The 24700-nt window shown below is 50.3% G+C and overlaps 9 protein-coding genes across 9 annotated transcripts in view; 4 read left to right on the top strand and 5 right to left on the bottom strand.

Moving 5' to 3' along the window:
• Window positions 1–754, top strand: part of MAA_10102 (NAD(P)-binding domain protein) — a gene marked incomplete at both ends in the record, with an annotated part of 1095 nt that extends 341 nt beyond the window's left edge. Inside the window, one exon of the mRNA XM_007828100.1 lies at window positions 83–754. Coding sequence (XP_007826291.1) covers window positions 83–754 — 672 coding nt within the window. The remainder of the gene's footprint in view (window positions 1–82) is intronic.
• Window positions 755–2816: 2062 nt separating this feature from the next.
• On the bottom strand, window positions 2817–5230 carry MAA_10101 (aspartic protease; the record flags this gene model as incomplete). Its single annotated transcript, XM_007828099.2, has 2 exons — window positions 2817–3418; window positions 3517–5230. The coding sequence occupies 2 exons, from the start codon at window positions 5228–5230 to the stop codon at window positions 2817–2819; spliced, it is 2316 nt and encodes a 771-aa protein (XP_007826290.2).
• A 2732-nt stretch (window positions 5231–7962) lies between these two features.
• Window positions 7963–8607, bottom strand: MAA_11547 (uncharacterized protein; the record flags this gene model as incomplete). Its single annotated transcript, XM_011413542.1, has 1 exon — window positions 7963–8607. The coding sequence occupies one exon, from the start codon at window positions 8605–8607 to the stop codon at window positions 7963–7965; it is 645 nt and encodes a 214-aa protein (XP_011411844.1).
• A 2492-nt stretch (window positions 8608–11099) lies between these two features.
• Window positions 11100–12109, bottom strand: MAA_10100 (uncharacterized protein; the record flags this gene model as incomplete). Its single annotated transcript, XM_007828098.1, has 2 exons — window positions 11100–11536; window positions 11605–12109. The coding sequence occupies 2 exons, from the start codon at window positions 12107–12109 to the stop codon at window positions 11100–11102; spliced, it is 942 nt and encodes a 313-aa protein (XP_007826289.1).
• Window positions 12110–13149: 1040 nt separating this feature from the next.
• Window positions 13150–13691, top strand: MAA_10099 (hirsutellin A toxin; the record flags this gene model as incomplete). The annotated part of the gene is made up of 2 exons (XM_007828097.1): window positions 13150–13227; window positions 13296–13691. The coding sequence occupies 2 exons, from the start codon at window positions 13150–13152 to the stop codon at window positions 13689–13691; spliced, it is 474 nt and encodes a 157-aa protein (XP_007826288.1).
• Window positions 13692–15164: 1473 nt separating this feature from the next.
• MAA_10098 (uncharacterized protein) lies at window positions 15165–16831 on the top strand (the record flags this gene model as incomplete). The annotated part of the gene is made up of 3 exons (XM_007828096.1): window positions 15165–15197; window positions 15257–15967; window positions 16022–16831. 3 exons carry the CDS (start codon window positions 15165–15167, stop codon window positions 16829–16831), a joined length of 1554 nt encoding a protein of 517 aa, XP_007826287.1.
• A 2363-nt stretch (window positions 16832–19194) lies between these two features.
• MAA_10097 (gibberellin 20-oxidase) lies at window positions 19195–20326 on the bottom strand (the record flags this gene model as incomplete). The annotated part of the gene is made up of 5 exons (XM_007828095.2): window positions 19195–19337; window positions 19420–19713; window positions 19773–19962; window positions 20031–20236; window positions 20290–20326. The coding sequence occupies 5 exons, from the start codon at window positions 20324–20326 to the stop codon at window positions 19195–19197; spliced, it is 870 nt and encodes a 289-aa protein (XP_007826286.2).
• Window positions 20327–21071: 745 nt separating this feature from the next.
• Window positions 21072–22588, top strand: MAA_10096 (salicylate hydroxylase; the record flags this gene model as incomplete). Its single annotated transcript, XM_007828094.1, has 3 exons — window positions 21072–21534; window positions 21600–21918; window positions 21973–22588. 3 exons carry the CDS (start codon window positions 21072–21074, stop codon window positions 22586–22588), a joined length of 1398 nt encoding a protein of 465 aa, XP_007826285.1.
• Window positions 22589–22982: 394 nt separating this feature from the next.
• On the bottom strand, window positions 22983–24356 carry MAA_10095 (C6 zinc finger domain protein; the record flags this gene model as incomplete). Its single annotated transcript, XM_007828093.1, has 1 exon — window positions 22983–24356. One exon carries the CDS (start codon window positions 24354–24356, stop codon window positions 22983–22985), a length of 1374 nt encoding a protein of 457 aa, XP_007826284.1.
• Between the last annotated feature and the right edge of the window lie 344 nt (window positions 24357–24700).

The following is a 24700-nucleotide window of genomic DNA, read 5'->3' as shown; positions in this document are numbered from 1 at the left end:
TGTTCCGCTGTGACGTTCAACATGGGCGCCTAAAGCAGAGTTGATTGTCGATGCGCAACTCAAGCTGCTACGTGCCGCCGAGCGAGCGGGTATAAAGCGTTTCCACGCCTCGAGTTGGAACTTGGACTGGGAGAATTTTCCCCTTGGCGAGATCGAGACATACGACAGCATGTTGATCTTTGCGACCCACGCTCGTTTGACCAGCACCATCCGCCCTACTTACTCTCTGGTGGGCATCCTCGCCAACACTCTCTTCGGTGTGCCGGGCGCAGGTGCCATGGAAGGGGAGAATGCTATCTGGGCCCGAAACACCGACGGCACTCGACTTGTACGCGTTATGGGCGACGGCAACGCCCGCGTGAACTATTGCTCCGAGTCGGACGCGGCGAATTTCAGCGTCGCGCTTATAACGGGCGACTACGGCGAGACTGGTGGGTTTAATCGGTTTTGCAGCGACAGCTTCACGTTTCATGAGCTAGCAGCTGCGTTTGAGAAGGTCCGCGGCGGGAAAGTAGATGTCACTCAAGTCATGGGGCTTGACGAATGCGAGAGGCAGTGGCGTGGAATGCGAGCTGAAAGTTTGAGAAAAGGAGAGTTGCGGCAGAAGTGGCCCGAGTTTGTCGGGCTGCAGTATGCATGGTACACGTTTGGCGGATCGAGCGTTTCTGCGTTTGAGCCTGTTGATGCGGCCAAGTGCCCCGATGTGAAGAGGACGAGCATCGTGGACTATATTCGTGAGAACGAATATGTATAGAGTCATCGTGTGTAGAGAGTGGCTGAGACGACAGTATAGATACTATGTAAGGGTGACATTAAGCCCGAATTATTCGTTTTAGGTATTTGTACTCTTCTACATGCAGACTTTGTATTATTTCGCTCCTTTATAAGACGTGGACAATCGAATACCTCTTATAGATATACTTCCCGAACCGTTATGGCATGTCACGGGCCGCAACCCAATGTAAAATCCTCCTTAATCGCTCGACATTTGCGAACGTTGTGTAGTAATCGTTCATGGGACATATGATTATAAGCTCCTAAAGCGTTATTACACGGAAAAAGCCCAACAGATCGTGAAGCCGAACATATCGCCTCACCGACAAAGGACCTATTGGCTACACACAAATTGAACACGTGCCGGAAAAGACCCGCGAGTATAGCCGTTTCTTTCATGTATATATAGTGGTTATTATCCCTTTCCTTCCTCTCAGAAAACCAAGGACCTTCGATATCCTACTCGATTGTCTTTGAATTGAACCTTTCCGTTGTAAGTCCTTGATATCAAGCCCTTGTCACAAGCGTGAAGTAGCAGCAAGGAGAATACTTTACCTTCGGACCATGCCTGGAATACTTGTTGAAGAGGGAAGCGTAAGACGTGTTATATCCATGTAAGTTTTCGGCCTCTGCTATGTCTGCTTGGTAATAGATAATTAACATGGCCTAGGTTGGTAAGACGGTTGGCCATGTGGCTTCCATCACTTTACCTAGAGTATTAAGTAGGACAATTTGTCTGTACTATTTGGGTAGTGCGTAGCTATATTTGCCCTGTTTTCAAAGGACTACGGTGACCGCCTCCTTGAAATGTTAGGAGCATTATCCTGATTAGAGACAGTTATTGAACAATTTGTTGAGGATGGGGAGAATGATTGATGATACCGTCGGCACCAGGGAATGTGTTTGGGGCAGCCCTGCGCACTGCCTTCTTGGTCTCCGGCAACGTGATGCCGATTACTAATATCCGAGAGATCGGCCTGACACGGAGGGGACGAAAGGTCTGGCCGCAGAAATCTGCCTTTTCTCCTGGACGATGAACAAATGTTCCATGGCGCTTAGCGGGTGCTGGAGTGCAGGCGTGCGGTACATCCTGTCTATTCTTGGCCCACTTAACGGGTTTCTATAGTCCAGTTTCCACTGATGAAGCCTCTTCTACTCTTTAGTGCTTACGTAGCAATTTCCGGATAGTTGTGCCGAGCTTTCATGTTGCGTGCTTGTCTATACACTTCAAACTCGTCGTCTTGCCTTGGATATTGCCACCGTCGGTGAAACTACCGGACTTCCGTACAGATATATTTGCATTCTTGGTCGAATGCTGGTATTGAGAGGGGACATGAGTTGTATGCCATTAAAGTAATTGATATATACATGCGGACTGCTTGATTCATGTTTGGTCATGATTCAGTTTGCATGACTGACAGTCGGCATTGGGCAATTACGAGTCAAAGGCCCAGGCTGTGACAAGTGCTAAAGGCTTGGAGAAACATGACTCAATTCATCTAATAACTGTCTTTGGTATCAAAGGTCCTTGATTTTCCTCAAGGTCTCGTTGACTAAAGGGGTCTTTAAATACAAAAAGTCTCGTGATGGACTTTGCCCTAGTCTTGTGATAGTATCCCTCGTGTAACCTTTCACATTGGGCTATTTCCGTGTAACACCAGCAATTCAATCATTCATAACTTTTGAAGATGCCCCCACACCACTTTGGTACTGCAACAAGCACTAATAGTCGGAGAAACAATGAGTGTACTCCAGTGAAAAATTGGTCTGTGTGGAACGCCCTGGAGTCGGATCTAATGAGGATGTGCACCTTATTTTTACGATCTTGGTAATAATAAAGCGAGTAGAGAGAAATTTCAACGATTAATAATCGGTACACTTATCTAAACACTTCTTTATATTATATGCTTATTTTGCTCTAGTATCTTAGCCCACCCCCGGTTATAACCCAGAAGAACTATACAGCAATATAGTAGAACAATAAAATTACAAACTTTTGATTATGAGAAGACCTTTACTCCGACAGCTGCCTCCTTCAAGTTTCAGACAGCTTGTGCAAACATCATTCTCTCACTGTCCCTGTCGAACACGGTATATACCGCCGACATGAAGGGGTAGCCCATGACGTTGACAGCATTATCTTGGCCAGCTGAGGCGATGGCGAGCGCGCAACCGCCAGTCTGTGAAGTCTTTGAAATCTCTTTGGAAATAACAGTTCTGGCCAGCGGCACGCTAAGCATGGTCCGTCCTTGGTTAAACCCAAAGATTAAGCTGTTATCGCCCGATGCTAGCTGGCAGTTTACCAGTCCCAAGCCGTCCTTCTCCGAAAACGTGGTGTCTAGGGCTCTGGCTAGGTTTTCCATGGAAGCACTGGGTATCACAATAAAGGAAGAGCCAGTGTTCATCGAGGTGAACCCTTCACTTCGGCCCAGTCCCAGATCTATAGACGTTGATTGACGGTTTCGCGGGCGACCATTGCGCTGCCCACCACGCGCACCACTCATAGATAGTTGGACAGAGCTCAGTCGGACGACAAAGCCGGAAATCTTTCCAGAGTTGTCTCGCTCAATTGGGACCGTCTGGAGCTGGCCCGTAAACTTGGTGCTGTCGATTCCTCCAAAGATAACAGACCCATTGGCGAAGGCTGCACGAACACCCGTTAGCTACAACCACTTGATGACCGGCGCTGCATCTCCATATGCAGCTTAATGATGGTTAGGGGCAACTCGGGGATTCACTCACGTGTAGGGTTGAACCAAACGCTAAACAAGTTTGCATTGATCAAGCCCACGTCCTTCATCTTCTGAGGCAGATTCGCATATTTGGCGCTGTCGACCGTCTGCTCGGCGTCCACGGGCCCGACGCCGAAAATGGGATATTGGGCCGAATTTTGCGACACGCTCCCATTGACTGCCAAGCCAACCTGCGCGGCCTTAATCTTGGCATCTCCCACGCTCACGGACGTGCTGATGTACGGCCCGTTGTACGCGTCGCCATTTTGAAACCCAGCCGCGAACCCCGAATTCGGCACCCTCCTGACATCGCTGTCTTTGGAGGGTTCGTAGTCCCCCAGGGCAACGTTTGATCCTTGGCACTGCTGCTTTGCGAGTCTGCACGCCGCGCTGCCCGCTCTGGGGATAATCAGATCTGAGGAACTAGTGTCCAAGACGCCCGTGATGACTTGGGATGGGGTGCCGAAACCCATGGAAATCATTGGCTGGAACGGTATTCCCACCTCGCGGTTTTCAGAGTGAAGAACGTCGACAACCACTACTTTTGGTTCTGGCTGTGAAGTTGGCTGTGCCACTGGATTTGGAGTTGAGGTTGTAGCTGAGGTTGTAGTGGATGTCGTAGTTGAGGTTGTTGTTGAAGTTGTAGTTGAGGATGTCGTAGTTGAGGTTGTTGTTGAAGTTGTAGTTGAACTTGTTGAAGTAGTAGTTGATTTCGATGTAGAGGAAGTCTCTGGCTCTAGAGTCAGTGTTGTAATTGGCTTTAGGGTAAAAACTGGCTCCGGCGTCAGAGTTTGCGTTGTGGTTGACTTGAGAGGTGATTCTGTCTCTGGCTCTAGAGGCAGGGTTGTAATTGGCTTTAGGGTAAAGACCGGCTCCGGCGTCAGAGTTTGCGTTGTGGTTGACTTGAGAGGTGATTCTGTCTCTGGCTCTAGAGGCAGGGTTGTAATTGGCTTTAGGGTAAAGACCGGCTCCGGCGTCAGAATTTGCGTTGTGGTCGACATGAGGGGTGTTTCTAGCTCTGGCTCTGGTAGGAAAGTTGGTTTCGGCTGGGGTTTTGAGATTGTAGTTGGACTAAAGGTGAATACTGGCTCCGGCTCCGGCTCCGGCTTGGGCAGCAAAGTTGGCTCTGGTAATGTTGGTTCTGGATTCGGCGTGAATGGCTGTCCAGGATATGGCTGATTTGGAACTGATTCCTCAGGAAGCGGTTTCACGGGAAATGGCTCCGCGGGGGCGGGCTTCGTTGGGGGTTTTTCCTCTGCGGGTGTTTCCACGAGAAACGGGTTCACAGAAAACGGATCCGCAGGAGGCGGCCTATTTGAGGGCCGTTCATCTGGACGTGTCTCTACGGGAATAGGCTGTGGTTGAAACGGCTGTGGTTGAAACGGCTGTGGTTGAAACGGCTCTGGTTGAAACGGCTGATTTGGAGATGATTGATCTGGACGTGGGAGCGACTGGCTTGGGAGCGACTGATCAGGAATAAATGACCCAGGAAATGACGGCCCAGCAGGCGACTGGTCAGGAAATGACGGCCCGGAAAACGATGACGGCCCAGGAGAAAATGACCCAGGAGACAGCTGCTCTGAGAATGGCTCATCATACTGTCTTGGACCCAGCCCCAGCCCGAGAGCCGAGTCTAGACTTGGAATCGTCCTTGGACTTGGACGTATAGTTGCAGATGCCACATATTGGGCGAAGAGGATGGGGGTAATTGACTGATAGCGCATTGTATCGGTTGGCACTTGGGTTTACCTGCAAGTCCAAGGTTCAGAGCATTGAGACTTGTCGCAAGTGCAGCGTTTATATAATAAGTTGTAGCCTTGGATTCCATCGGAGTATATACACTCATCTATCGCTTATCCGTCGAGGCCACGAGTCAGCGCAACAACGCGCCGAAGCTAGTGACAACGGAGCCGTTGCCCCAACCTCAGCTGACATTCTTCCGCATGGACTTCTCGAAAAGTTTTCAACAGGGTAAATTGTATGTATATACGAAAGATAAAACAAGATCCCTGTCACCAAAGGTTTCTTCAACGGAGGATTGAGAGACCCACGCGGGGTACGGCGTTAGGTCGGAAATGGAACTTGACGGCAGATAGATTTTCGGAACATGCCTACCCCGGTTAGACTTTGCGAACGGGTGTTTCGTTTGAGGACTGACTCGTGATGCTCGAGCGCTGTGGTCATTGTGGCATGTCTCGCTAAGAGACTCGATACCGTTCACGATACCGTTCAAATGGCGATGGAGTGCCTGATGAGGATGGAATGTAGTTCCGAAATTCCGTCGAGTCCTTTTGAGTTCTGAGATCCGTATTTCGCTGGTTCGCTGGGTGGTGTTGATCATAGCGTAGTCCCCTCTGGTAGCTTATACCAAAACAACACTCGGTAACCCGAAACCCGCAGCATCATGTCAGTTGACAAAACCTCTCATATACCCAATACTACGGAATTGCTCATTTCTTGTCCCCAACAATCTCTCATCCCCGTGACTATTCAGATCTCGGGATAACTTTACACGTTTTGTTTGCCCGGAACATTTGCAAAGCCAGAGTGCCAAGACTGGCTGAAACATGAACACGAACGGTCAGATCTCACGGTATTATAAGTGCTTGGCAGGGAGCTATGGGCTCTTCCACAAGATTGCCAATCACATTGGCCTCCGTGCGTGGATTGTTACCACATTCAGCAATTACTATTTGCCATTCGGCCCGGCCGACCGTTGGAAATTGAAGAGCCGGGCTCCCCACCACACGCCGTCTCAGGTTTCTAGAACCGTGTCCGTGCGTGTTATGCTTCACAAAACCCGTGGATAGGGCTGCAGAGAGTAAAATCGTGATTAGACCTGATGAACTGTTTGGACTGCTCATGTCTAACCCCACCTATCAACCTTTTCCAAGCACAATCTACACGTGGTGTGGTGGAGTTCATCCTCCAAGGTTTGGCTTGTTGAGTCCCCTTCCGAGGCTGATTTCTACATGGTCTGCATATAATGTGGGCGTACGTCACCCGGTAGTTGTGAATTTAGCAAATAAGGTACTCTTTACGTCATTATGCAGTTTTAACTTTTTTTGGCCATCGTCACCATCGTGCGAGGTCGGCAGCGCCGTTCCTATCGCGTTGTTGTTGGGCACACGACGCGGGGAATCTGTATTCTCATTCTAGGGTAGGTGTCCTATCTTGAGCAATTCAGAAAGAATCTTTGCATGAGAGACGAGAGGGCAACTCAGCCAAGATTTGTAGCACGCCTTTTTTCATCCGCATACATGTTGCTACAATGTGGCCGGCTTTATCTAAGCTGGAGGCCGGGTTAACCACGAAGGCGATCCCGTGGCGGACCAAAACATGTAGGGGAAAATAGTCAGCACAGCATTAATGCATCAGTAAGAGAACAAACAAGAGGTTCACCGGAACTTGATAATCGTGAGTTAAGAGGCGAGTGCAAGCTATGCAGAATTTCTCTCTAGATAGCATACTAGTCCTTGTCTTTCAACACTATCATGTCAACGATTCGAAGTTCACTTTTTTGCTTTTGATTTGATTATTGGTCGATATCTGTAACGTATCACTGACTTAACTCCCAGCTAATCAAGTCTTATTTTTTATTCCAACATAAAGCCTGGCCTTATGCATCACGTGGGAGCCGCGTATTCACCCATGTCTCAAGAACATGTGCAGAAAGCATAGGCGCGAAGGCCTGCATCCTGCGGCTGACATTGAAGACTTGTAGGCTTATTGACTAACCCTCTGTTGGCTGTGTTAAACATCATTATAGCCAGCCGCGAATACTATTCGACATAAATACCCGCATAACATTCTAACTCTCCTCAAGTTAAGGAGGAATCGTTGTTTAATCGAACCTCGGTGACATTATCACCAATTGTTTGTTTTCTGTTTCCCTTCACCAACAGGATCTGTCAGAATTGGGGCCGATAATGCCGGGCGATTGACGCACCGTGTTTTTATCACAAAGTTTATTTGAGTTGAAAGTCTGTCCCGCACTTGTTTTGACAAGACCAGGGCCATTCTCAAGACGATCCGGTACTTGATTGACCGAAATGCCGATAAGCACCTGACTTTAGCTCCTTAGCTTTAATGAAACTCTCTTGGCATCATACCAGCTGTTGCTATTGGGAGTGGATTCACCAGCGTTGCAATCGTTTCGACAAACCAGCACCTAGCTTTGGTTGGAATGCTACTATTCCGTCACTGGATGTTGACAAGCATCATTGCCTCGCATTTCCCGTAATATATGCTTCAATTCAATGTAACAAGCCGATCGCTATCCAGTCAATAGAACTACATTGTCAAACAAAATGAGGGGTCCCTAATTTCCACCAACTACCTAGGTAGTCTTGTGAGTCTTCGCATTTATCCTCCGCGCCTAGCATGGAATGCGAATTCCCTCCCGTGATATTGTTTAGTTATCACCCAGCCTCTGATCTCATCTGATAGCGCCGACTTAGCTAGTCGAGCTGCTCTGGTTGGCGTGCGTTACATTGAGCCATTCTTGATGCAGGCCATTATATATGCCTTTCACGTCCTGCATCTTTTTTGCCAGCATGCTTTTTGCTGTTGCATTGTCTAATTTTTCTATCATGTCTGCAATTGACCTCCCGCTAAAGTAATTATTATCTCGGTTGTAGAGTGCGCGATGCCGTACTTGGTCTTGCGTTTCGTGTCCCTGAACCCGGAACACCTGTTCGAGGATGTCAATGTCTCCCCCGAAACCAAACAGGTCGCGGGATTCCTCATGAGTAAAGAGGTAATAGAACTCGTGGAAGCCGGCCCATGCGATTGCGCTTAAACACAGACTGCACGGCTCGTGAGTCGCGAGGAATATCGTATCGTTGCCTGGGTTCGGCCGGCAAGCTCGGTTGGGAAATGTAACGGTGAAGTATTGCTGAATGCAATTCAGTTCCCCGTGCAGCAGTGGCGAGACGGTCCCGTTGTTCGTGGATACGGTGAGCGGCTGGAGGTTGGAGCGAGAGAGGATGGCCGCCCCGAAAAGCGGGTTGCCCAGCAAAATGGCTTCATGTGTTATGGGTACTATAGACGTCTGGACAACTTGAAGAAGGGTGAGGAGAAGATGGACTGTGTCTGGCATTGTAACGGGGAAAGAAAGTTAACATGTATACCTGGACTGACTCGGTACGGCAAACACAACTAAACAAATCTTGCACCGCAACGAGGTGGACGTTCAAAGCAGATATATGATTATCGAAGTGAGGTATTACATCCCCATGCCTTGACATGTCACAAATAAATACCCCGGTCAGGGGCGTCAGTTGCGGTGAAATGTAGTACAGCGCTGTCCGAAAAGGCATTTAGGGGGGCAACTGACTTGACGAATTCGAATGTGACAAGAAGATGACTGGCCAATTATACCAAGTAAGCCCTGCTGTTGACTCATGCCGCAACCATTAGGGAAATTGTCGGCGGTGATTCCCGGAATTGGGTTCTTTCTTTTGACCTCAACTTTTTGACCCGAATGCCGGGAATCACAGCCTTAGCTAAGTTAGTCCAGGTTTGGTCAATCACGAGACCCCCTGTATCACAGAGTCGATTGACTTGACGCTTTGACATGAGGGAGACCAACGCCCAGGAGGTGGTTACATTGGCCCGGCTAGTGCCCTTGTAAACTCTAGGTTTTTACAGTGGGAAGTCTACATGTAAGTATTTGCTCACGTCCTTGTCCTGGGCTAGGCTAATTAGCAATGTCTAACCCTTCCCAACTCCAATAACCCTGACCCTAGGTAGAACCACCCTTACCTCATGATGCCCTCTTACAAGGTCGGTGTTGGGAACACAAATCCGCAGCTGTGTTGCCTCGAAAATCCACGACTCACGGCTCTTCCAGCTCACCACAGACATACCCTCTCTAGACTCCGAGTACTGCGGAGTACACGGTTAGGCATATCCGTCAACTGGTCGCTATTGTCTCCTCTCTAGCCTACTGTCTCAAAGAGTCGACCCATACATATCTAATGCACCCGTAAAGCTGCCGGATGCCTGTCGGAGCAATTGCCAAGGTTCAGACACAAGTATGCTAGAATCCGAGCTCACCTTTCTCATACCACTTCTTAAGCCGGCACACAAGTGCTATTGGATCTGTGAATACCGGCGGTGGATTCAACGCAAACGAATCTTTGGCTGTCTGTTCCGACCCCGCGCGAAATCCGGCAACTAGAGCTCAGTCTCACATCTGGCCTATTTGGTAGGGATCGTCGCAATTCCCACGCTTGGGGCTACGCAAGGCTGATGGTGGCGCAGCTTGAAAGCCACAAGCTGGGTGGGAAAGGTTTGGCTGAAGACGAATTCGCATACACGGACAAGATGATTCGTGGCGACGTGTCAAACTATTCGCTTGGCATAATCGAAGCCAAGTCATCTTAAGACTTGTGGAGGAGCAAGACTTTACTGATGAGACACGAGCGGCTTTGCTAGTAAAAGAGCTTCTCGATTTTTGGTATCGCAAACCACCAACAGTGGGAGTAAAAAGAAAATAGCGCCAGCTTCAACTGTCGCCGAGAGGGTTACCTATCGGAGACACGAAGTAGCCGAGGTTGGGAATATTCTGGACGGCCATGCGAACGCTGAGTTGGTTTATGAGGCTTTACTGGAATGCACACTCGCGTTAGAACGTCTAGAGTACCGTAAAGCGCGCAATGGTAGGGAGCAATCTCGTTTGCTGGCTTGGCTAACTACGTTGCAAGTTCTCGATCATATGCGCGCAGGGAGGTCGAAGGATATGGAGAGGCCGTCCGCGTGCCAAGTTGCTATAAAAGCAATAGTTGGGAGATTTCAGACTTAATCACTTTTACAAAGCATAAAGAATGACCCGGACAATTAAACTACTTGAGAAGACTAAAGCTAAACGCCGGTCCTGAAGCATCATGCCAGAGTAGTTATCGGAACCACTAAGCACGGGGCAAAATGATGCAGCTCAGCAGAATATCCCCGATATCCAGCTTATGAGCGCGCCCTCTTGGCTACCTTCTCTCAATGTGGCCTGACATCTTGCCGGTATCGGAGACGCCTCACTCCAGAAGAAAGGGGTCTCAATGAAGGAGTTAACTGCTATTCTGACATACATACATATGTAGTCTGCGGACTCCGGCGGGGCACCTTGGCTGAACTTCTTGAATATGGCCCATTACTCTGTAGAAAAGCAACATTGAATCAATTGGACCTGGTGTAGCAGAGGGGCCAGGAGCTGGCTGTGTTGCGATCGCCCTGGCCGTTATTGGAAGATCTACATGTAGTCGAGTGACATGCTTGATCAAGTAGGTTGTACAGCCTTGCTTGGTCATGTTTTTTCGACCTCTGCCGGGCTGTGTCCCTGAATCCCAACCGGCGATATCGACGAGGGACACCGATTGCGCTTTTACAAGGGGGGAACGGCGATACGAGACTATCGATAGATTGCTATATATAGATGCAACTATAGTACGTACACCGGACACTGATAAAATAACACGCGAGAACTATCAAACGAGTCTTTATCAATACGGAAAAAGATGTGGAGTAACTAGCTGACACATTTTATATGCACTTAATCTGTTATCTGTATCGTACGTGATGGATTTAAGTTTTGTTCTACCCCTGCGTTTCCATCTTCTCCCGCAGCGATTCCGCCAGGCGCCGAGTCTCCTGCGAGAATCGCTCATCCGAGCTGAAGAATGACAGCTGTTCCTTGAAAAGGTTCCATTTATCCATGCTCCATATTTGGCGCATCCCATCTCCTACTGCAGTACTCCTGCATTGGTTGTATACCCACTGACGAGGCTGGTCTGGCTCAAGCCATTGCGCTGCGGCAATGAGATCAGCCTCGATTCTGTTTGGCCCACCCTGGGGTCGTTTATCCAGGTCAGGATATGCGTAATGGGTAGGCAGAATGTATTCCAGGGCGCTAGCAATGCTGCAGTCGATCAAATCGAGAGACGTGAGTCGTGAGATGAAGCCCTGAAGATTCTTCCAGCGCAGTTGGAACTCGCTCCCCGGCGTTTCGACTTCGGAAAATGGGTAGGCGAGTTCTACAAGAAGTGAATATCACTAGTTAGTAATAAAGACCAAGTGGATTACGGGAAACAGCATGGCGTACCCTCAGCTTCACGCTGGAACTTTTGCGCCAAGTACTCGACTGATGGGGTGCCAAATGGCCACAGGGCGAGCTTTCTTTCGAAAGAGGGCTCATTTGATTCTTCATCATAGCTGAGATCGGGTACTTCGTGCTTTGGCATTGCCTTTAGGGCCTGGAAAAGCCCGACGAGGGCGTCCTGCACAGGGTGGCCGGGGGGATATGCCGAGCAAACCCTGGCTATAGCTCCGACAATCATGGAGATTTGCCGGGATGGATTTGGCCCTACAAGGTATATGCTGTCCTTTTCTTCATCCGTAAGGCTGAATGGAGGTTCGCGCTGCTTGAGCTCGTTGTATCTCCTGTTAGATTCTCCAACCACCCAGTCGTCAATTCTCGCCGCGGCCTGCACCGGGCTTGCCTTCTGGGTGAGAACAGAATTGATAATTTGCTTATAGGACAGATCCTCGGCGTTGTCGTCCTCGTCAAAAAGGCGGGGGTCGAGAGTGGCAACATTATCGGCAGCCATTCTGATTCCTTCTGCCTCGCGAGCTGGTGTCAATGCTACGTTGTCAGGTCGCCCGTCGTCGGCGGTAAGAAAGAGAGGAAGAGAAATGGTCGATCGGCCAAAATGGTTCAATTTGTGCTGTTGAAATTGTGTGCAATCTGTTGGCAATGACTTGTGTCTTTGTACAGTTTGTATGGGGTAAAAGAAATGCCGCAGGACAAAATTTGCTGGTTGGTGCGATCCGCCTTGACTGGCGACTTAAGCTGTCAATATGATGCTAGGAATGCAAGTATCAAAAATGTCAACGTGTTCAATTTCCCAATGATGACGAGTAAATACCGTACTGCCCACGAATAGGACTTCGCTCCGCATGGGCCGACAGATTTTTCTCGATGCAGGTGAAACGTCCGCGACTCCCCGGATCGTGGATGATTTCTTCGTTGCTGGTTTGCTTCGCCTCTCCAATAGTACCTGACACCCTCGCTACTGATGCGTCGCGAAGGTTGCGCTTCGTGTTATGGAGGCGGAGTCGTCCCGTATTAACACTGGCAAAACAAGACAAGACGTCTTGCCCGAGCTCAGCTGAGACCAGGATTGTGCTATATCGGATGGGGCAATAAGAATCGTACAAACTAGATCGATGTTCAAAAGGAGAAATAACGGTGATTTATTGTTCGGACGTAGGCCGAAATCTTCACGAGGGACCACTCCGGTAAGGCCGAACCCATATATAGCAGGCCAGAAAGTTTACCAGACACCAATTCGATTGGTGGATCTTGCCCTACGACGTATCGAACTTTATCCCATAACGCTATAGTTGCAATGCCTCCTGTATAATACGATTCTATCGATTCTTAAATGCCGATGTGGAGCAGGCACATCACTACTTCCGGGCGTATTATCGTAAGATGCAAAAGATAAGACATGTTGAGAAGAAGACCTTTGTAAGTCAAATAGGTTTTCAACGTATATTTAAACACTCGTAGTCCGGACAGGTTTGACAGCTTGCCATAACCTGCATCATCAACATTCTTCTTACTGACATCGATATACTCAACACCATGAAGTTTCTTGCTGCTCTTTTGGCTGTCGCAGCCCTGAATGCTCCTGCCCTCGCCGGCCCTGTCACCCGGGCTGATGTACGTTATGGTCTTGCGATTATCGATTCCTAGAGCATTTCAGTCAAAGCTGACACAAATATCTTTAGACGGTTATTTGCGAACCTCACCAGGACACTGAGACTGGCAAAATCAAGAAATTTAAAGTTGACGTCGGCGTAGCCGAGGATCAAGCCAAGAAGGCTGGTCTTACAACTGGCAAAAGCGGTGATCCGCACAGATACATGAACGGGGATAAGATCAATTTTGGTATTCATAACTGCGACAAGGAAGGGGCCATTCTTTGGGAGTATCCTATTTACTGGGTTGGCAAGAAAGCAGAGTGGATGAAGGATGAGAAAACCGACAGGCAGCCTGGCGGCCCTACTCCTATTCGTGTCGTGTATGCGAACAACAATGGCAACATCGTGTACTGCGGTGTTATGACTCATGCCGTTGTTAAGAGCAACAATCAGGGAGAGAAGTTCTTCCTGAAGTGCACCTGATTTCAGGTTCAGAAGAGACTTGACTAGGATCCGTTGCAAGCGAGACATGCCTGGTTTATAAGACTCTGGTAGTACTATCGCTCTACAATCATCAATGTCTCTTATTATTCTCTAAAGTAACAAGTTCCGAGCCGTTCAGTGAATGAATAGAGAGTGCTTCTGTAGAAGCTTATAGGCCGGTTTGTGGGGATTGCTCAGATGATGGCGATGGTGCCTGAGAACTCCCGACAAGAGCAATCTAGAAGTAATGTCAGACTTGGCGGTCCTTCTTGCAGTGCAATGTGCCCGGCCATTTGACAAGCCAGAGTACACCAATCCCAGGCCTTCTGTAATCTTACTCGGGATGAGGCTATTGGATAGGCTAACCACGGGCTTTAAAACACATGCCATTAAATTCCTCACGGGGTCGTATATTCAACTGCCTATAAGATGGTAGATGCTAATACAGGCTGTATGTGCGTTGCCGGGATATGATGTCATCTTCGTCAGCCTCGTTGACGTGAAAGTGTAGCCTTTTCCTGCTTCCTGTTGTATTTTTATCTGAATTACTGCGTGTAGTGCCAGGAAATCAAGCAGCAAGACAAAGACAGACAGTTTCAAGGATTTGGGCCAACTACTGGCTATGTTCTCTCTACGTGTTGCAGTGTTGTCGTTTATTGTGAACAAGTCCATCCCTCTAGAGCAGTCCAGGCTGCAACGACACATCTTTCCACGATCGGTGCCAATAGGCATTTTCTGCTGATCGACATTTAATATCATCACTTAAAAACCACGGGAATAGAAGTGTCAGAAATTTAATCACAAGGATATACCATGGTGAGATTTACACTTTGCTGGCATGTTAGGGTTAGGGTTTTGTCAAGATGCACTCGTTTGCCATATCAACACTCCATTGCGGTTTATGGCTGACAAGGTGGAGCGCAATTTGAGGCTACAGTAGTTTTTAGTGGATGAATCTGTCAAAGGGGCATCGAATGTCAAATTACTCTGTACCGAGTACTCCGTACTGTCAAAGACAATGGTCGTCTGTCATTTTCATGGCGTGGCCGACACACGATTGGTCATCTGGATCCATTTTGATTCGGGGACGGAACAACACTCCAAGCCGCCGCCCTGTCCGAACGGCATCTCTGCACAACATTGAACCCCAGACGCCTCGACTCCTCCCGTTTGCCACTAACCCGGTTGGCTACAGAATGACAAGCGCAAAGAGGGGGCGCCGAAGACGACATCCAGACAAAGGGGGCGATCCGAAGCCAAGCCAGCCGAGGCATGGTCTCATGTGGAGAAGTTTTGACTCCAGTCCTGTCCTTCTCGATGGGCCGGAGCTGGGCCAACTGTGTGTGCGGTCGAGGCTAGCATCATGGTCTGCCAGCTCGGATTCTGAATAAAGACCAATTCGCCTCGCAGCCATAACGCCCCCTTCTGTGCAACCACACGCGTGTAACCGGCCAAGCATCATCACGGTCCACAATGTCGTACAGCTCCGAGGCTCAGGTCGACGAGGTATGCTCCCTCCTGTCGCTCTCCTTGCCATCATGCCCACCATCTAACGTGTTGCACAGGCCTTCAACGCCGTCTCCAATACCTTCAAGTCCAACGCCACCAAACCACTCGAATGGCGCATCAGGCAGCTCCGCAAGACGTGGTGGATGCTCGAAGACAACCGTGAGCGCATCGTGACGGCCCTCAACCAAGATCTCAACAAGCACCGTCAAGAAACCCTCCCCGTCGACGTCGCCGGCATCCAGAACGCCTGCCTCGAAGCCCTCGCCAACATCAAAGAATGGACCAAGGACGAGAAGCCCCGACGAACCGACCCCTTCAACTTGTTGGGCGGAGCGCGTATCCGCAAGGAACCCAAGGGCGTAACCCTCATCATTTCAGCCTGGAACTATCCTTTCATGGAGCTCTTTGAGCCCATGCTCTCCGCCATTGCCGCCGGTTGCACCACTATCCTCAAGCCCAGCGAGTTGGCGCCCGCGTCCGAGAGGCTGATTGCCGAGATTGTGCCCAAATACCTCGACCAGAGCGCCATTCGAGTCGTCACCGCGGGGCCGAAGCAAATGAATTATCTGCTGGAGCGCAAGTGGGATCACATCTTCTTCACTGGCTCGACCGCCGTGGGCAAGATCATTTATGCCAAGGCCGCGCCGAATTTGACGACGGTGACGCTGGAGTTGGGCGGCCGGGGACCGGCCATTGTGACGCCTTCAGCAGATATCGATTTGGCCGCCAAAAGAATTGCAAATGCGAAATTCATGAATGCCGGACAGGTATGGTGTGACCGTCCAGAACGTGACAAGGAGCATATTGCTAATAGTGTGTAGATCTGCGTCGGCGTCAACCATGTCTTTGTCGATCCATCCATCAAGCAAAAGTTCATCGCCGCCCTGAGCAAGTACTTTGACGAATACCGCTCTGGCCAGTCCCGGCAGCCAGCCTATGCCACGCGCATCGTCAACGAGCGCCACTACAAGCGTCTCGACAACCTTCTCGAAAAGACACAAGGCAAAATCGTCTACGGCGGCGACCGCAACCCCGAGACGCGCTTCTTCGCACCCACCATTGTCGACGGCGTCACCACCGACGACTCACTCCTCTCCGAGGAGCTCTTCGGCCCCATCCTGCCCATCCTGGACGCTACCCTCGAGCAGGCCATCAACTACACAGTCCAGCATGACCACCCCCTCGCCCTGTACGGCTTCACCTCCTCACAAGCCGACAAGGACAAGATCCTGCGTCTGACAAACTCGGGCGGCGTGTGCTTCAACGACGCCATCCTGCACATGCTCGTCAAGGATGCTCCCTTTGGCGGCGTCGGGGCGTCTGGCATGGGCGCGTACCATGGTCCCTTTGGCTTCAAGGAGTTTACGCACCTGCGAACGGTGGTCAATGTCCCCGCGTGGATGGAGTTGCTTCTCAAGGTCCGATACGCGCCCTATACCGACAAGAAGGCCGCTGCCATGGTGCGATCTACGGGCGCCAAGACCAGTGTGCCATTTGACAGGAACGGCAACGACGTGACTAGCCTGGCGGGATTTTTGACAAAGTCTACCATCGCGGTGCTGTTCTTTGCGCTGTTGAAGTGGAAGGGCTGGTCGGTGACGGATTTGATTGCGAGCGTCAAGGGGAAATAGGCTAGCGATGCATCCGTATGCATAGGTGGCATTGGGACACTGAGGGGGACAAGGAGGGACTAAAGTGAATGGAATATGGGATGGGGATGTATTAATATGCTCTTGACACTGGCTGATCTTGCTTAAAAACTGCACTCTCAATACTATAAACACCTTTCGGCTAGTAAACTATACGTGACTATACCATGTCACTAACCTAAAATTGTGCTCTCGAATCCACGACACCGGAGGGTAGCAAGGCGTGGCGTGTTTGGCCATCCCGACTGCAATAACCGAGTTCAATACTGCACAGCTGGGCCCAGAGACGTCGTGGGACCTTTGAATCGACAACTGCGGGGCTGGACAAAGCAAATCTGAGCAAGTCAAGCCTGGCTCTTTCAAGCCTCGCCAAGTCGTTGAGCTGCAGAGAGTCGAGAAAAAAGCAAATAACTGAAAAGAACATTAAACCTTGATGCCGCCCTGATCTGCCCACGACCCTTCCCAAGCCTTGTCTCGCATATAGGGTTATGCTAACGGTGAGCATTGACGGGTGCAATGGAATAGAGTTAAATTTGTCTCTCACGGATGGAACATTGCATTGCCTACGGAGTAGTACTTGGAGCAGACACTTGCTCCGAGTTCAAGGGCATCACCACGAATCAGGGCAAGCTTGAGGTGAATTCCAAGAGAGGCACTGAAATATGATAGTTTCGGCTTGTTGAGTAAAATGATCATATCATATTCTTTAATTGATAGTGGTTTTCAACTTCATGTTTCTCTTTGCCTGTGTCCTATTGACGCGACACCTCCGCGTAGCCACCAGGACATATTATATTCCAGTTGCAGATATTGACCAAGAGCCAAGCACTACTCTTAGTTGCCTGTAGCCTATTGTGTCATTCAAATAGCGACCTTCATGGAAGCCGTCTATGCAGTCATCGCCCAAGACGGTTGCAATTTTTTACCACGGGGTGAGGTGAGCCTGCAAAAATTCTTGGCTAGCAAGCTATGATGAAGAGAATAATCGCACAAACTGTCATGAATTAAGAAATACCTCCAACTCTATGAGCCTCTCTATTACCAGTTTCCCAAGGATATGCGAGTATTGAGGGACCAGCGATACGGACCAGCAGAAAGGGACGTGCTGGACGTCTACGTTCCACCTGGTCCAGAGCGTTCTCGACATAAACGCTAGAGCGACGAGGTGTGACGACCTTGTCAAAATTCTCTGAGAATAGCGGCTGATTCAAAACCCGGCTCTTAGTGTTACGCCAACATTGGGTACATGTTGGCCAGCCGTGGAATCATGACCATCATTGGGAACCACCGACTAGCCCCTAATTTTGTGTATCCAGGAGGGTCAGAAGACATACAGAGGGCGAGGGAGTGGATTTGCACCAATGTTTCTTCTCCCAAGTATGGACGCGGCTGCCCTCATAGGGTCATTCTCTTCGGCCACTCGTCTGGCGCCGCACACATTGCCATGAACCTGTATGCCGCTAGTAAGCCCAAACGTGCCCATCAACACTGTTACCTGACCATACCCATTCCATGTAGGAGACCCGTATAAAGTGTGAGAGACCCTTCATCTCCACTCGTAGCTGGTGTCATCTACTTAGATCCTCCGTTTCAGTACGATAGGCGAAAACCAGCTCGCCAGGAAGTCATCCGGCACTACTACGGTGATGACGCCAAAGAGACTTGGGGACCCAAATCAGTCATGGGACTATTTGAACGACTTCCAAGCGACTCTCCAGTTCTGTGAGTCGTCCTTTGGCAGAAGTCGACTCTGGTAGTGAGTTTCAGTGACGAGACAGGCAAGACGGCTGACCACTCTGATGAATCTTCTTGGGGACTCAAGAAAACTGCCTGTATTTTTTGGCCCCGCAGAATGGGAAGTGTGAGTGTCTCACCTCCCTCCAACTTTGCTGCTTTACTCGCCCACCTTTCTAGTCCGGAGACATCTGACGGCGAGCAACGATGCATGGTCCTTAAATCTATGGCTCAATGTCTAAGGGATGCCCCATTCGATTTAAGCGCGTGTTATGAGAGCTCAAACGCCTCATATAAGTTGGACCAAACTATTGGACATGGTATAACTATATAGACCTTCTTCGAACAACTCAGATTTTAGAGTACATGGACTAGGCAGTATCAACGTCTGCGCCATATAAGTGACGTGAGCTGACAAACTGCATACGACCACTCCACCTCAGTGCAGAACCTGTGAAATTGATGTCAAGATTTCGCCGGGTCTTGTCCAAAATTTCGTTCAATAGCCTGTTTGAAGGACTCGTCCACGGTAACAGGGGGGCTGCATAAAATTATACCTCAGCGTTACTACAGATATAGACGCACATATGTCCGGGATCCAGTGCAACTTACTACTTCTTTCGGGGGCCTTGTACAATAAAGCCACGACGAGCTTGGTTAAAGTAGGCGATTGAGTACCGCGGCGGCGAGTAACCAACTTCCCTGGCACGTACACGGTGAAAGTTGGACTTGAGACGGTCGTCGGACCACGCCACTGTCAGAATGCGGTAGCAGTCAGTCCGCTGCGACCTTTTTGTGTTGAGGAAGGGAATCACGAGGCTGGGGCTTCTTCGTACTTGGCATGTCGCCAATGTTGACCACAATCGGCCCTGTGTGAGCCGGTATGGGTGTGGACGAGTGGCCCACGTCGAAACCAGTGTGTGACTCTCGGCCGGTGCAGATCTCCAGACCATCTTGCTTGTCTCGCTGGAACAGCACCGTGAGACATCCTATGTCTGTGTGCGCACCGGCCCTCCAGGTGCCCGAGGCGTTGTCTGCCGCCGGATAATGGAGGAGTCGCAACTGGCTGAGGAAGTCGGGCTGAGTGGGATCGTTGGCCGTCACCAGGTAGTCTTCGTCGAAACCTAGAGCTGATGAAAAGCAGGCCACTCCATTGTGCGGCTTCATGTCAGCGGTATATCATGAACACGGTTTGGCTCGTGAGAAACGGAATATGCCGACGTAGAGACTTGGCCAGAAATGGAGGCGCACTTGGCCATGAATTGCGCCGTGGTTCCGCGAAAGTTGGGCACATCCTGATCGCTGGGCCAATGTGAGCCGCGCATCAACCACAGAGACTCTTTCTGGTCGTAGGTGCCTGTACTGGGACGCAGCTGAGCCTGTAGACTCATGTGTATTGTTAGCATCAGCGGGTCTTGATGAGTTGTTGCTCCGGGTGGCGACGCACTTTGTACTCCCAGCCGTTGTTGGTCCGGGGATCATGACGGACTTTATCCTTGACTTTGGCCGGTAGACTGAAGAAATTCTCGGCAGCTCGGAATTGAGCCTCAATCTCATCTATAGTGATGCCATGGTCGACCAGGGTAAAAAATCCAGTCACCTCGGCAGCTTCAAGAAGCTGCTTCGTGATCTCTTCTTTTCGGCGGTCAAAGCCTACAAGGGCGCAAGTATGTTGACACAGCTGGATTTAGCAGGAATATACGTACTCTTGAGAGAAATGACGGGAATCTGTTTTTGGGCCATGCTTGTAGGAACCCGGATTTTCCAAGGCAAATGCTCTTATTATGATGGTGAAACGCAGATGACGGGGTAGATGTCTTCGACTTTGGCAGCTGGGCTTGAAGTGAAACTAATAGAGGGGACTTGAGGCGTTGAGGCGTTTCTGTAAGTTATCAGCACCCGTCAGTGGCTAAGTCGACGAGCCACTTACATATGTGGTTGTAAGTATTCGACTCGGTCTTGTATTAACCCTAACCCCAATACATGACATTTGAAGTTGAGCTCAAATAACGACTACGATACGGGACAGCCGAGAAAGCTTAATAAAACATAAATGCTAGGATAGTTGAAAATAAAGTTGATATAATTCTATATTACTGAAAATCATATTAACGGCTAAATGATAATTTATAAAATGCTGCGACGTTTTTTATTGCCCCAGTGCTAGTTTGCTTGCCGTTGAGCGACGTTGACGGGATCGAACCGGACCAGGCTCGACTTATTTGATGACCCCTCGCTGTCAAGTCTGCACGCCTTATCGGCGCAACCCGATCAGGACGGAAAAAAATGTCGATGGCCAGATGCAACTATTGGCTCCTCAATATGCCGGTCTACGCCGTTTTTTACGCACATGTCAACTGTAATGTCAAGTTGAATCCTCCACCAATGTTACCCCGACGACTCCTCATCTTGGGATGGAATCAACACCGCCTTCGTCTCATCCCTCGTTGCCCGACACCGGCGAGTCGACTTCCAAAGCGTGAGCATCATGAAGGTCATCATTGTCGGCGCAGGCATCGCCGGGCTCTCCCTAGCCATTTCCCTCACAAGACACAGCCACCAAGTCGTACTGGTAGAGTCAGCACCGCAGTTGGCAGAACTAGGCGCCGGCATACAATTGACTCCGCAAGCCATCAAGTATCTATTCAAATGGGGCCTCAAGGACGACTTGCTGGCCGAGTCCATCGTCCCCGACTGCATGTACATTCGGCACTTTCAAGACGGCCGTCTCCTCGGCACCATACCCGTCGATCAAATGGCCGCGCGGTACGGCGCACCCTACATTGTCGTCCACCGCGCCGTATTGCACTCCATCCTGCACAAGCACGCGGCCAACGGCGGAGCAGAAATCAGGACAGACGCCCGAGTCGTCACGTACGACTTTGCCGCCGGCGCAGTCGAGCTCCATACGGGGGAGAGGCTCGAGGCAGACATTGTTGTTGCCGCTGACGGTACGTTTTTGAACTTGTTCGCCGTCTCGGCCTGTGGGAACGTTGCTTTGACGGAAGGAAAAAAGGCATCAACTCGTTTGCGCGGCAGCAGCTGCTGGGCGCTTCGGATCCCGGCAGTCGTCCGACGGGATGGGCTGCGTTTAGAATGTCTGCGGAGATGGGCAGAGTCCGAGACGACCCTTTGCTTGCGCGCGTCACGGGCTTGGAGTCTGGAAGCTCGAACTTTTGGATCGCGCCGCATAGATCGTGCATGACGTATCTTGTCAAAGGCGGGACCATGCTCAACATTGTCTTGTCCCATAGGGATGATGTCGACACAAGAGGCTTCTCGCGGGAGCAATACAAGCAAACTGTTGACGAGCAGTTTCGAAGCTTTGACACACCGTACGTCCTTGTCAATTTTCCCGCTTCATCTTGTCCCTAAACCTTCTAATTCAGCGGGGGGCCTAGTGTTCGCAGATTGTTAGACTTGTCCGGTGAAAAGATTAGCAACTATCCCGTCTACGAGGTTCCGCCGCTTCCCAAATGGGTGCATTCGTCGGGCCGCTTCACTTTGATGGGAGACGCAGCGCACGCCATGGCCTTTTATATGTCCATGGGCGTGAGTCTCGCCGTGGAAGACGCGACTGCCCTTGCTACGGCCTTGAATTACGTCGAGGCCAAGGCCAACTCCATGACGCACGGGTCGGCTCCAACACTGGCAAGTTGTGAAGGCAAGGAGATTCTAAGAAAGGTAATGCATGAGTTTCAAAAGGTTCGTAAGAGGCGGGTATTGGCTGTTCAAAGGGCTAGCCTGTATGCCGGCGATACGCTTCACGTGGAGGACGGTGACAAGAGGGTGGCGCTATATGAAGCATTGCGACAATCGGACAGGGCCTTTTTGCAACCGCCCATGGACCCAAACCAGGTCGTCGAGCATACTATTCAAATTGTTCCTGGTGGGCCGGAGCGTTGTGGTCTGGGGGGTATATCTGACAAAGCCACGCGCGATTGGTGCTATGATTTTGATGCAGATGGCGATGCCTTGTCGGCTATTGAGATGGTGGATATTTGATGTGTGAGAGAAAAAGGAATACCTTGTAGAAGACTATTTATTTCACCACCGGGCTCTGTGGATAGTATTACATTCTCCCATAGCGGTTCTCAGTTTGTTGTGCTTTAAAAACAGACACAAGATGCATATAGTCAATTTTGCAGGCCACTATTCTATGTCTACAGATCTCGAGGTTTAAAGAAATTGCTTGACGGAATCGTGCGTTTGATCTAGTGACCATGGTCACATATACCGGAAAGGGCGTATGATGCCGTTATAAATCGTGGTTTCTAACATTGGCATCTAAACTCAAGGTTTCATTATACCAACCCTTGGTTTTGTTCCTTTGATTCTAATTTTTATCATACATCCATGTCCTCTACAGAACTACCCTGAAGCAAGGTACTAGCATGCTCTATCTCTTGCACCAATTCCCATTGCAATGCACCGTTAGCGATTTCATACCCTCAGGACGTGCACCACCATCAAACGACTCAAAATTCAGTCGTACCAGGCCTCTCTCCAAGAATTCTATTCCAACATCCCTTACTCTATGATGCCCGCAAACGTACTCCTCAGGGATGCAAGTACACCTCTTTGGTTCCGTCAAGCCAACCAAGTCCCTCCCCGTCGCCTCGATCCGCATCTTGGCCTCGGAAAGGCATGCAAAAAGCCCGCTATCCAACAGGCCGTCTCTCTGTTGCATTCTTCGCAGCAGAGCTATGGCCCTCGTGCGCGTCGCATACTCCCGGCAGGCCGATGCAACCATGTACAATATCCCCAGTGGCGAAGGGGCAAAGTGAAACACGGCGGCGGGCACTCGTTCTGCATGGGTTTTTGGCCTCTCAAATACTTGCTCCGCAATATCGACAATGCGTCTGAGCTTGGGGATGAGCTTGTCCCAGTATAGCTCGTTCGCAATAGCCTTGCCTTGGAAACATACTTGTAAGCCGAGTAATCCCACTTGCAGCATCAGCCACGACTTCGACTCGTGCCCACCCTCTCGCCGGGCCTGGAGGAGTTTGGCCTTGCAAGCCGACAATCTGCGCAGCCAGGCCTGGCGAATATCTCGAAACGGCTGCCAATCTCCGTTCGTAGAGCCAAGTGCTTGTGCGCGCAGCGCCTCAAGATGGGCGATTTGCAATGCCTGGTACTCGTGGTATGCCTCGGTGATGTTCGTGAAGGGCGTTTTCGGCGACGTGGTGGCAGGACTACTCTGTGCGTGTTTTGGAGGGTTTGCAGCCGGACACGCCCATGAATATTGGACAAACAGATTGTCCAGCAGAGAAATGAGAGACCTGACGGAAAGTACGTTGCTGCGCAGCGACTGCTGCTGTCGCTTTGCTCTTTCGCCAAAGTCCCATTTTGCGAATAACTCAAGGCCATGACGGGCAAAGAACTGGACTTGGTTGAAGTTTCCTCTCAGACTGGCGAAGCCCAAAAGGAGCACCGTGGCCATCAAGATGAGCGACTGCTCATCAAAACTGGGGTCCGTCTTTTGGGTCGCCTGGACAAGGTGGCCAATGGCTTTGGTGTACTGCTTGAAGCCTACGTCGTCGTGGTGTTGCGTCGACGAGCCGCCCATGGTCCATGTCATTTGTGTCATTTGCGCGGAAGCGATTGCGAGGGCGGAATGCCAGATGGCGGGATGTAGTTGACAGGCTTGCGGGACATCGACGGACCAAAACGTGCTATCGAATCCAGCAGAAACTTGACCGGCAGTCTCGGCGCAAAACACATGGAACAAGTGCTTCTCTTGTGGCGTTGCCTGCGCATAAATTGGCGTCATGCCGTTCGTGGGCTGCCGATGGAACGCGGCGGCGGACGTGGACCATGGATTCCGGTCGTATCCCTCGCATCGACGACGGGCGGACGTGCAGCGTGTGCAGGATGGTCGATTCTCATCGCATTTGACGCGACGGGAGCTGGGGATGGATTGTTACCACGATGATAACACGTACCATGTCATGGAAGACCTGGGAGCAGCACGTACCGACAAGTCAGGCAGCCTGTTTTCACCTTGGGGGCCCATCGACGCCGACGCTGCGCACCTGGTTGCTTACCTGGCATTGTCCAAGTTCGCCCGAAATGTGTTATTGTTGTTTTATCTTGTTGGCGTGTCGGCTGCTTGTC

The sequence above is a fragment of the Metarhizium robertsii genome, assembly GCF_000187425.2.
Source record: "Metarhizium robertsii ARSEF 23 chromosome Unknown MAA_Scf_9, whole genome shotgun sequence".
NCBI lineage: Eukaryota > Fungi > Ascomycota > Sordariomycetes > Hypocreales > Clavicipitaceae > Metarhizium > Metarhizium robertsii.
This window is presented reverse-complemented; position numbering and strand designations above follow the sequence as displayed.